At 29.7% G+C, this 12,302-nt stretch overlaps 2 protein-coding genes across 3 annotated transcripts in view; one reads left to right on the plus strand and one right to left on the minus strand.

The window, feature by feature from the left end:
• Nucleotides 1–2,972, minus strand: part of LOC126739385 (uncharacterized) — a 51,764-nt gene extending 48,792 nt beyond the window's left edge. For both annotated transcript variants that reach the window (XM_050445043.1, XM_050445042.1), the window contains exons 1-3: nt 2,513–2,972; nt 2,109–2,437; nt 1,802–2,051 (exon numbers count right to left, since the gene is read on the minus strand). In XM_050445043.1, the coding sequence (XP_050301000.1) occupies nt 1,802–2,051; nt 2,109–2,437; nt 2,513–2,729 (796 nt within the window). In that variant the 5' untranslated portion in view covers nt 2,730–2,972. The remainder of the gene's footprint in view (nt 1–1,801; nt 2,052–2,108; nt 2,438–2,512) is intronic.
• Nucleotides 2,973–3,552: 580 nt separating this feature from the next.
• The window catches only part of LOC126739233 (activin receptor type-1), a 35,496-nt gene continuing 26,746 nt past the window's right edge, over nt 3,553–12,302 (plus strand). The window contains exons 1-4 of the mRNA XM_050444809.1: nt 3,553–3,636; nt 3,870–4,130; nt 8,022–8,150; nt 8,207–8,408. Coding sequence (XP_050300766.1) covers nt 3,576–3,636; nt 3,870–4,130; nt 8,022–8,150; nt 8,207–8,408 — 653 coding nt within the window. The 5' untranslated portion in view covers nt 3,553–3,575. The remainder of the gene's footprint in view (nt 3,637–3,869; nt 4,131–8,021; nt 8,151–8,206; nt 8,409–12,302) is intronic.

The raw sequence follows: 12,302 nt of genomic DNA on the forward strand, positions 1-12,302 counted from the left end.
AGATAAGGTAGAATACAATAAGATAGCCCAAGATATAATAATAATACCATTTATTTTTGCAACACAATCAATACAATAGTTCAAGCAAGTAAATATATAAATTGCAAAAAAAGGAGATAGCAAGGAAAAAGCAATTAAAAATTGTTTAAAGTTCAACCCCTATACAATCAAACATAAAACTATACAAATAATAAATTTCAAAAATATGGAGAGAAACAAAAAAAATTATATTAAAATATCTATACTTATTAGTAGGTACATAGAAAGATCTAATTAAAAAAAAATAGCAAAAATACTTACAACAAAATGTAAATCAGCTGCACGGCACCTACTTATAAGTTAAATTCACAAAACATCCGCCATCTTAACATCTTCTTAAATATTGAAGGTTTTAGTACTTAATGAATGAGGGATAATGATATACAGCTTATAAATGTTATAAGAAAAACTTCTATGAAATAGAGATGTTTTATGTGGTGGTGGAGATATAAGACCCCTAAATCTTAGGTTTAAGCTGTGAACATCGGTTCTATATTTTATTTTATTGGTCAAGCATGGTGGATTGATGTTAAAAATAATATTGTGAAAAAATACAACGAGTGCATTTTACGTCTAGCCTGTATATTTAACCATTTGGCATAATGCAGCTTATGTGACACAGGGTCATATTTTCTTATGCCGTAAATAAATCTCAAACAACTTTTTTGTACTCTTTTGTATCTATCGTTGTGATAGTTGGTCCATATAAAATGTTGCAATAGTTGAACTGACTTACTACTAAAGAATCTGCTAATTTTATTTTTTGGTTGACCAGTAATATAGTGAGAAAAAAAATTATAGAGAAAAAGAATGAGAGCGGGGAGAAGGACTGCAACAAAATCAACATATATTTGGGAAGAAGGAAAAGTACCGAGAGTTAGAAGCTTAAAAACATAACCAGGAAGATAGGAAAACCTATAATATATCTAATCATGATAACACAATGGAAAATAGACTTTGGAAAACTACTAACTGAGACAAGAAAAAAGTTCATACACGACGAAAGTACAAACCCAATTGTGCAGGTAATAGCATCCCCAATAAGACTACAAGAATTTAGATTAAGAATCAGTATATAATAAGACCAGTATTATTAATATTGGGCAACTTAAAATATTTGAACAAATTAAATTTGTAAAATTCAGTCTAAATTTATTTATTAAGAACTCTATTATATGGGCAGAGCAAGCCATATTCAAAGTGGATCTGATTGAAAAGGTTTAAAAGTGATTCTTAAGGTTCCTTTATATCAGGAAGTTCGTTATATATCCATACAAGATTAAATAACTAAAGACTGTTCTCTACTAATAAGACCAATTGTTCACCTATAAATAAGATGTTTATAAGTGCCATGTGATAATTAAGTGTGATATTATAGACTTTTTAAATTCTTCTGTAAAACAAATAAATGATGCTTTTAAAACAAATTCCTATAGTATGCAAAACCTGTTAGGTTTGCATTTAAAAATTAATTTAGAGGTATAGTGTTTTTTTTTACTTGTTTTATTTTGTCTAGGTTTAGTTTTTATGTAGGTATTAGGCACTAGTTAATATAAGTAGTAAGTACACTTTTTGATGTAATAAATATTTTGTATTTTAAAGGAGGTTAAAAAAATAAATTAAAAAAAAAATTTTAAGCACTCCAAATAAAATTTAGTTTAAGAACCAGTATATAATAAGCAAATTAAGGCACTTAAAAACAAAGCCAATTTAACATGCTTAAACAAATTAAATGTACAAAATTTATACAAAAATAAAGTACCTCTATTCTGGTTGGTTTCAACTGGTGATTCTTCTGGTGCCTTCTCATCATCATGTTCACACTCTTCAAAGTCAGAGTCTGAGTCTGAACATTCACAGAATCCATCACTATCATTGGCATCTTCCTCCTCGGCAATTTTTGTTAAATGTTTGGAAGAATCAGAGCTTGAGGCCTCACTGAAGTCAGAATCGTTTGGTATTGTTATATTTATGTCAGCTTTTGGTTTTTGTTTCAATTTGCATTTGTTTTTCTAAAAGGAAATTCAAATTTAATAAAAGTGCTTTACTAAGGTGCTAGTGAGACTCACCTGACATTTCTTTGATTTCTGTTTGTTCATAGCGGCAACAAGTGCGGCTCTAGTATTTTCAATATCCCTTACAATTTTTTTGTGTTGTAGAGGCATAGCTTTCTTATAGTTGTCTTCATTTTTTTGAACTTGCAGCTTGGTTTTGGCCAGCTTTCCTCTTGCTTTGGCTATTTCTTGGTTTTCCTGCTTTTGCTTCTCAACTATTTCATTCTCATCTGCATATTCTTCTGCTTCCTTATGTCCAGCACCAATTTCTTCAAGAACGTTTAAATATTCATTTTGAAGTTCTAACAGTTTTTTGTTTTGCCAACTGTTTAGTTTTTCTCGATCTGAAAAGTTGATGTTAAGACAAAAAAGTATCAAAAAAAGTTTATTCTGAAAAGGAGACTATCCTGAAAAAATACCTTGCTTTTTGATTTCTCCCATTTGTTTTACTTTTTCTTTCTTTACTTTATTCCGGACTTTGTCTGCAAACTCTTTGGACTGCTGTCGAACCTGTTGTAACCTCAAAATTCTTCTTTTTTCCATTTCTTTTTTGGCCTCGACTTGAGGATCGACATTAATTAGCTTTCCACGTTTTATTTTCACTGGATTTCCAGATACGGTCACGTTTATGGACATTTTTTATTACAGAAAAGAACAACTTTGTGGACACAAACTAAACAAAATTCTTTAGACTTGAAAATTAAAGTACACAATGAATGAACCGAAGAGCATTTTTCTAAAATACCTTTAGTAAGGATAAAAATGCTTAAGCTAAACAGTCTCGAACGGGCACAAGTCAAATAAAATTGTATTTTTGAGGCTTTTAATTTTGAATTTCTATAACTGTTGTTATATTTTGATTTTTGTGTTTTTTATTAACTAGTTTGACGTTGACGTTGTGTTGACAGAAAAATGTGACAAGTGACATTTTACATGATAATTGCATAAAAAAAATAAAGCGATGTTGCCGCCCTTGTTATCGAGATTTTTAATTCAGTTAACACTATGAACGACATAAGGTATTAATACTGTCAACATTTAATAAAAAATAAATTATTGTAAATTTTTTAAAAAATAATGGATTAAAAGATTTACTTAATAATCTCACAGCCTTATTTGTCGCGTGAACATGTGGCAACAGTGTCTAAAATATTCTTCCCCCACCGCGAGTTTCCTGTCACATTTTATTGTTTTGTTTAAATTTTTCAGCGTTGCCATGTCTTCATAAGCTTTAGACGAAGTAGGATATTTTTCCAAAACTATCTTAAACTTTTTATAAATTTTTATTGCTTTTATTAGGAAAATATATCTTGAAATAGAATAAAAATATATTCATTTTAGTAACGAAAAACTTGGGCTTAGAAAACAAATTTTAGTATCTCTTCAGTTGATTCAAGACTTAGTCTTATTTTACTAAGTCTTGAATCTACTGAAAATTTAACCTAAGCGGCAACATCGCACCCTAGCTATACCAGAAGTAAAATGGCTTCCACAAGATTTGTTAATTGTTTGTTTATATTCTTAATTTTATATTATGCTTCAGGTAAAACACCTTTCTTAATAATGCATTAATTTTCTAGATCCTACAGTAAATGTACTTAATATATATTATAATTTTACCATGTCCCCCACACCAGCAACAAGTCATATGCTTCTACAATGTACAACACATACTTATCCTATTAAGTTTTCTGTTCTGGCTCATATAAGATAAAATAAAATAGTATAAGAACTATTTAATATAAATTTTATTATTAAAAATGTTTCCTTATTTAGTGGAGATTGAGGCAGCAATACAAAAGAAACCTGTCCTCAAGGAGGAAACAGATGATGATGAAGATTACAATGAAAACTATCCATGGGAACCTCCACCTCACACAAATGACCTGCTAAACAGACAGGAAAACATTAATATGTTGCAATATAGCCAGCCAAAAGGCTACCAATGCTACTCTTGTGATCCCCCAAACTGTGACCATCCTAGTGTGTGCCATAATGCAGTCCAGTGTTGGAAGTCTCGAGTTAGAGAAAGTTCTGGTAATATAAATCTTTATTCATATGCATTACATTTTTCGAAAAATAGACTTATCAATTCGGGCTTTATTGGTTTACATGTTTAAAATGTTTCATTAATTTTCAATATTTTAAACAAAATTTATCACTATGAAGACATTTCAAAATTACAACCATAAGTCAGCATTTAAAATGTGTACAATATGTGGTAGAAGAAATTTGAAATTTTTACACATAATGAAAATTAAAACATTGAATGTAAATTAGCTTAAAATAAACATATTGAAAGGCAATGCCACTGTTAAAATATGTATAGGTACTGCTGTTGGATAATCCCTAATTAAATCTTAGTTCTAGCACCCAAACAAAAAATATAATTTTCTGTTTAATTATATATTTCAATGAGCACCTTACTACAAAATCAAATATATTATGAAGATCTAGAGCATTATCTTTATCCATTTATATATATCCTAATTGCAAAATTATATTTAATTTGCACCTAGATGGGCTATCACATCACCTGTATGTGCAAAATAGTTTTTATTATAATAATTTATTATCATTTTAATGGTGTTCATGAGTTTCATATTTAGATTATAATTTTATCATAAACACCACTAGTCATCAGCATAAAAAAAGTTGGTAGCTTAAGAAAACATTCAACACTGAATCCCTAATACCATAGTTAGAAATTATCATATTAGGTACAGTTCAAGTGCCTTTGCAACATCCAAGTGTTTTTCTCACTATCATCTAGTTTGTATTTTTTTACAGTGTCTTCAGCAATGATTGCCATTTACAAATACCAAACTTAAAATGTAACAGTACATTAAAAACAATATTAAAATACAGTAAGAATATATGTTATACTCAGGTATAAGTAATAATACACAACTTAAAAGCTTCTAAGGTAGTATTACAAAAAGATAACATGACAATCATTAAATCATAGTTCTAAGGTAACATTGCAGATTGATGTTTATAAAGCCTACTAGTAATTTTAATTTTGATGAATTGATAATATCAAAGGCATATTTATTTAATAAGGAACACATTTTATATATGGGGAATACCTTAAAACCAATAATGCAAGGGAAATGCTAGTACAATTCACCTGATTTTTAATAGTTTTAAAAAGAAAAATTATCCTTCTGTTTCCCATAGATAAACACTCATAATCATATGAAGCAAAGGCCAATTGTCAAAGCCTCATTCTGGGTTGTATCCAAACTTTTTAAATTATGAGAATTTAAGAAACATTCTTTCAATATGACTGATTACAAGATAAGAGCTTCTGCACTTGAACCCTATATGTTCAATGTTGTCTCTTGTTAAATTTTGATATAGATTATCTTTTGCTTCCTCTATGTTAATATTGTTTACGTTAATTTATTATGTCATAAAAATACCCAGTTTATCTCTTAAAGTACCTCAGGCTTCTAAGTTTGACCTTATCATGTATCTGACAGTCATTGATCAAATTTGCCACCTTTCAATTAAATGCCTGCATTTAATTTACCCTAAATAGTAATCCTGATTACACTTTAAAAATTGAACAATTACAAGAATGAAGGTTCTTTTGCTGAACATATATTATCATATGGCTAAAAAACTTTAATGTTGAGATTAGTCCAAACATTTTGATTTCTTGGAGTATGGCTTTGTATATGTAAATATCTGTATTACTTATAAAATTAAGATTTTCTGGTGAATATAATAAAAGAATAGTATTGGTGGCCCTGACATTTGTACCCCTTATTGCAATAAATTTGAACCTTATTGCAATAAGTAGCTCATTAATCATTTCCCTAAAGCCAAGAATCTTTTATTTAGCATATCCAATAACAATGTATAAATTTTGAAGTTAACTATGTGTAAGTGGCTTTTCTAGTTTATTTATTTATTTACAAACTCTACAGACATGTATATTCACAGGAGGATTTTGCTAAATAATTTTATAACAGCTAAACATATAAATAAAAATATAGTATTTCTTTGAGTCGATTTTTAAGACTAGTGAATCTTATATTAAAAATATCATATTGTTCCTTTATTTCATTATATATCTTACACATCTTAATAATAGGAAAGTTTAAATAATGTTTGTATGCACATCATCCACATACAACACTACAGAATTTCTTGTTTGATAAGATGGTACATAAAAATTTAACAAAGCTACCAGATTAGGATCAACAATACTACCATTAATAAGTTTATGCAAAAATCATAATTAAATATTATTCCAGGGATCTTCTAACATTTTAATGTTGTATAATTTCATGATATGAAATTTGGGATGTGTATCTGATACCTGCTTGTTTGAAATACCAGATTGTTTAAAATATATATATCTTAATAATTTGTTTAGAACTTTTTTATGGCATGTTTACAAATGAAGTAATAGGGGTTCTGGATAATAGGACATTACTCTAGTGTGGCTCTTAATATATATATATATATATATATATATCATTTATTTAGTCAAAAACTAATACAAGTTATACAACAAGGTTACTTAGTAATTACCGTAATATAAAAGTTTTAACACTATACAATTACCACCCACAAACATATGTATATTATACTAACAAAAATGAGACACAAACCAGACAAAACATAGAAATTTTTTTAGAAATAAGTAGTTTAATATACTAAATTTACAATTAAATGATTTTTACAAGCCCTTTTAAAAAACTTTATACTTTCGTTTGTTTTAATGTTGATTTGATTGTTTTTATTTTGTTCGTACATAAGACAAATAAAGTGTTCTGACACACTTTAGATTATTAAAGCTTTTGCTGTTTCTGACAGTAAATCCATCCATTTTATATGCTTTCATTTTATATACAATTTCAGTGATTGGTCGTGCATCTTACCAAATTGAGACAGACCTCTCCATTAATTTAATCATAAGTAATTTTATTGTTTTTACCACATATGGATGTTGCAATAAAATAATTTCACCTATATCCTCAATTTATCTGAAAGAACTGTGCATCAGATCTTGTCAAAAGTCTTTGTAAAATCCGTGTAGACAACATCTACTTGGAATTTTTTATTTAAATTATCTGCTATATTTTGCGTATTTTACATACATTTGCAGGCGTTCATTTATTTTTAAGAAATCTATGTTGTCTATCTGTTAGTTTGTTATGAACGTAAGTATAAAAAGAACTTGTATATTATTGATAAAATAGCTATATATTTATATATTTGCTGAATTTTCTTTTTTGAAAACTGAAAAAATCCTAACTTCATTTAATTTTTTTTGGAAAGGTTTTAGTTTTTAAAGACATTTTAACGTTTTTTAATATCCTCAGTGGTTCAGAAAAAATCCTATGATACACTTTGTTATATAAGATGGTATATTATCTGGTCCCTAAGCTTTATTGGTTGAACGGTTTTTACTGTCTCACTATATAATCAATATAGTTAAAATAAAAAGGCTCACCAGTCTCATAATGGTGAGTGTGCTCTTGATCGAATAGGTCACCCTCAACATACACAGGTCTAAAATAAGATACAAATATATTTGTTATACCCTTGCCATCAGTGTATTCATCATTTTTTAGAAACATTTTAACTAGAATATTTAGTGAACTTTTGAGGCAGAATGACCCTGAATCCCTATTTATAACATGTTGAATATTGTAAAAATATTGGTTATATGCATTTTTAAACTCTTTATTTTAGTTTTAAGCTGTATAAATTGATTATATAATATTTAAGCTTTAATAAACCAAACTGGATATTTTCAATTTGTAAATGGGGTTTTTTGGTACACAATTTTAAAATATTATGTTAACAATCCCATAAAGAGTCTATTCATTGCTTGTGAGAATAAATAAATATACAATTTGCTGGCATTTACTCACTTTTTAGGAAACTTAAGCATTTTTCGCATTTTAGGTGACGAAAGTATTTCAAGAGGCTGCACCACCAAATCTGAGCAGTTAATTTTTATGTGTAAAACCCCTTCTTTTACTGCTCAACATAAAAGGCATGCTAGTGGACAGTATAGAGTTGAATGTTGTGAAGGTTGTTAGTCCATTCTTTCATCAAACAAATGTTATTTTGATGGAATACATTTTTAGGTAATTTTTGCAACAACGGAACATTTCCCGATCTCCCTCCGGCTTTTAAGGAGACATATAATCCTTACTCCGAGTCGGTGATGTTTGTCCTTAAAATGGTTGCAGCAATATTGGGTCCGGTAGTGATTTTAGGGTCACTAGGAATGCTTGTTTTGTATCTTTTAAGGCGGATGCACAGGAATAGACTGTGTAATGAGAGTCGGTAAGTGATTTGGATATTATGCTAATTAAACAGCTGTAGATAGTAAAAGTGTATACACTCACCGGCATGAAAAATGCACTTAACATTTTATATATTAATTAATTTTTTATGATGTATTGTTCTAATAACTCACACACAGATCAAATAACATATTTCAAGTAGGAATAGCTTGGTTTCACTAAGACTTCACCTTAACCTTTAGTTTCCAAAAAAAACCTGTATAAATGTGGTGCACAGTCCCATTTGATATGGGATCATAATGTTGGTGCAACCACAGCACCCAAAAATGTATATCAGTTCTATGGTAGTTTTCAAATTTAATATTAAGTTTATACCCCATGAAATGTAGAAACTTATTTTAAATACGATGCAGACAATCAATGTGAATCTGATACTGTGGTAACCAAATGATAGAATAGAATATTCCAGATTATTAGTTACAGTAACTTAATCGCATCTTAAGATAGTCCCTCAGAATTACAGATAGCAAGTCCCAGAACTTTTGTACTCTTTATGCTAATCTTTGAATTATATTTTCACATTTACAAAAGATTATTAGATACTGACCACTTCCGCGTAAGATCCAAATCACTTGTAAGCTTCAATGAATCATCCCACCACTCAATTATCCTGTAAAGTTGTAGATCGTCTGCAAACATATTGCAAGTAGACATATATATAGTTCGTGTTGCTTTTAGTTTATATTTAAACCAATCTTGCTAAGATGTCTTTATTTTTTGTACTATAATTAATGGTTTAAACTCACTTTTTCAGCGATCTTGTTTACTTTATTTTATGTGCTTAAATGAAGATTTTTCACAATAAATTAATAGAATAGAATATATTGTATAGAATTCTGGGTTACATTAAAAGATCATGCAATATTTTAGAAATGTATTTGCTTTAAAACAAATTTATCATTCCTTTGTAAGATCTTGACTTGAATTTTCAAATATCATTCTGGATTCTTATAACCAAATTTATATTGATAGAATTTACAATGTTCAAAATAAATTTCTGGAAGAAATTCTGGAATTGAATTGTCTAGGCATTTAACCAAGTTATACCTTGGCTTAAACAGATTGTTTAAAGTGAATATTATAATGTTTGGTTTACCTACAAAGTCTTGAATAACGTTATAACTAGTCCAGAATGCCTGAAAACGCACAAAATTCATGTACCAGCATACCAAGGACTTAATATACTCGTTCTGAACATTCTATATTGCAGAACATTCTATTCGCTTCACACTTAATCAGCAGACTCTCAAGCAGTGTAAATAGATATTGTAATTTATTTATTTCTCTTCCAACGAGCAATTGCCCAATTTACAACAATATAAAACATTTTACAAGAGAGGAAAACCTAACCTACACTACACACTGCACAAAAATCCTAATAATACCTGATAAAAACCTTAAAAATAGATAGGGTACAATTTGACTTAAATGTTTTCACATCACAGAATACATTCACAGAACATTGGCTTTCAACAGTCTTCAAAAATTCTATTCTATTAGTAAAACAATCCAACTAATCCGAGTACTGGTTAGCAAGTTTGCCTGCCCTGGTAACAAAGGAATTATTTCCATAATTGGTTCGGTGGGATGAAATATGGAATGAGGATGTCTGACGGGTCTGCCTATAAGGAACATGTATGGGAGTCCAAAGTTATACCATGGTCTTTTACACTAGATCTATTGGTATATATTTTCAGTATTTTGTTCATACAGATCTAAAATTGCACAGTACTTTGTGCTAGTCTCTAACTTTTAGGAAATCAGATCGCAAATGTATCACATGTTCTTGAAATAACTTTATCATATTATCCGTATATATTATCCGTAAATAAATAAATTAAAATGATCTTTGTATGTGTAACTTAATCGTCTTGGTATGACTCATTATTGAATTTGCAAATGACAAGTAGTGATAATATTGTATCACTGGATTGACAAAAAATTTATACAAAAAAATGTTTTCTCTATTTACGTAGGTCTCTTTCAAATGATGGACGAGTTCTTTTAATTGATAAAAGTTAGGAACTGTATAGCATTTTTAAACAAATGATATTAAATTGCAAATATTAAAAAAAACATATTTATAAAAGTATTTACAACAAAGTTACTAACAAGCTTCTACAAACAACTGACTGGGTGAAGTATTATAAGTAAGAGATTGAGATTGAACACCAAACTCTGATAAAAGAAGAGAAACACTTCCAGAGGAGTGCCATTAATAGCATAAATATGATTAAGCTGGCCTGTACAGGGTGTCCCAAATTCGAGGGTGACCATTGGGATCTCGGAAACCGTAAGAGTTACGGAGTCGGTTGAATAGAGGCAAAGTTGCGTAATTTGGTGCTTAATAAAATGACGTTTAAAAAATTTTGAAATTCCGGATACTTCCGGAGTTAGCCGAAAAAAACCGAAAGGTGTCAAAATCGTTTTTACCTTTTACTGACTTTATTTAAAGAGATATCGAAAAACTAAAAACAGTTTTTCGTTTCAACTTTTTATGCTCTACAACATGACGTAAAAAAAAATCTGACGTTTCGTTTTTTTTCGATCAACTTTATTTTTTCTTATGGGCTCCATATTGGATTTTCTCATTTTTAAAAAGCATTTTTAATTGCCTTTAAAATGAGGTATCGCACTTGCATGTCCGATTACTCCTTCTAGTACTTCCCATAAGAACTCGGGATTATATCAATGGGATTTGTTAAAAAGTTTATCTGGGAAATTATCATTAACTCTGTGTTATATATGAACCAAAGTTTTGAAATACCCTGTATTCAATTGATATATTTTCATTGAATTGGTTAAAAAAAAAAGTATATTAAATACAGAGTATTTTATAGCTTCAGTTTATATAAAACCAATTTATTTGGAAATCCCATTGATATATCTTTCTCTCTTGCACTCATGGAGTTCTTATGGTAAGTACTAGAAGGAAGTAATGGGACATGCAAGGGCGATACCTCATTTTAAAGGCAATTAAAAATACTTTTTAAAAATTTTTGCATCATGTTGTAGGACATAAAAAGTGGCAATGAAAAACTGTTTTTAGTTTTCCGATGTCTCTTTAAATAAAGTCGGTAGAAGGTAAAAACGATGTTGACAAATTTCTATATTTTTCGGATAACTCCGGAAGTACCCGGAATTTAAAAAATTTTTAAACGTCATTTTATTAAGCTCCAAATTGCGCAACTTTGCCTCCACTTAACCGACCCCGTAACTCTTACGGTTTCCGAGATTTCAATGGTCACCCTCGAATTTGGGACACCCTGTACCTCGAGAGAAAAGTATGTAATGACATTTACTGGTATTCAAGACCATATAATTAGCGGTGCACCAACCAGCAAGCCTATTTAAGTTAAGCTGAAGTTTGAGGCAATCATCCAAATTTGAGACTGTACGGTAAACCTTAAGGTCATCCGCAAATTTCAGATAGTAGCTATTCATGAAACAACTTCCAATATCATTGATGAAGATTTTAAAAAGCAGCGGCCTCAGGTGGGATCCTTGGGGAACACTAAATGGAGTCTGTACTTCATTTGATCAAAATTGCACAGTTTAACAATCTGCCTACGGTTAGATAAGTAGCTTTTCAACTTCATATATAAGGGACCGGTAAGGCCGTACTTGCTTAGTTTGCTTAACAAAATTGCATGATTGACTCGGGCAAAAGCTTTACAGAAGTCCGTATACACTGCATGTACATGACAACCCTCCTCAAAAGACTGGATAACAAACTCAGTAAAAGTGAGAACATTCAGCTCAGTAGACCGCCCTGACTTAAAACCAAATTGTCTGTCATTAATTACAACACCAAGATGACGCACCAAAAAACCATAAACAATCCTCTCAAAAAGCTTTGGGATAGAACTAAGGA

The sequence above is a fragment of the Anthonomus grandis genome, chromosome 8, assembly GCF_022605725.1.
Source record: "Anthonomus grandis grandis chromosome 8, icAntGran1.3, whole genome shotgun sequence".
Taxonomy (NCBI): Eukaryota; Metazoa; Arthropoda; class Insecta; order Coleoptera; family Curculionidae; genus Anthonomus; species Anthonomus grandis.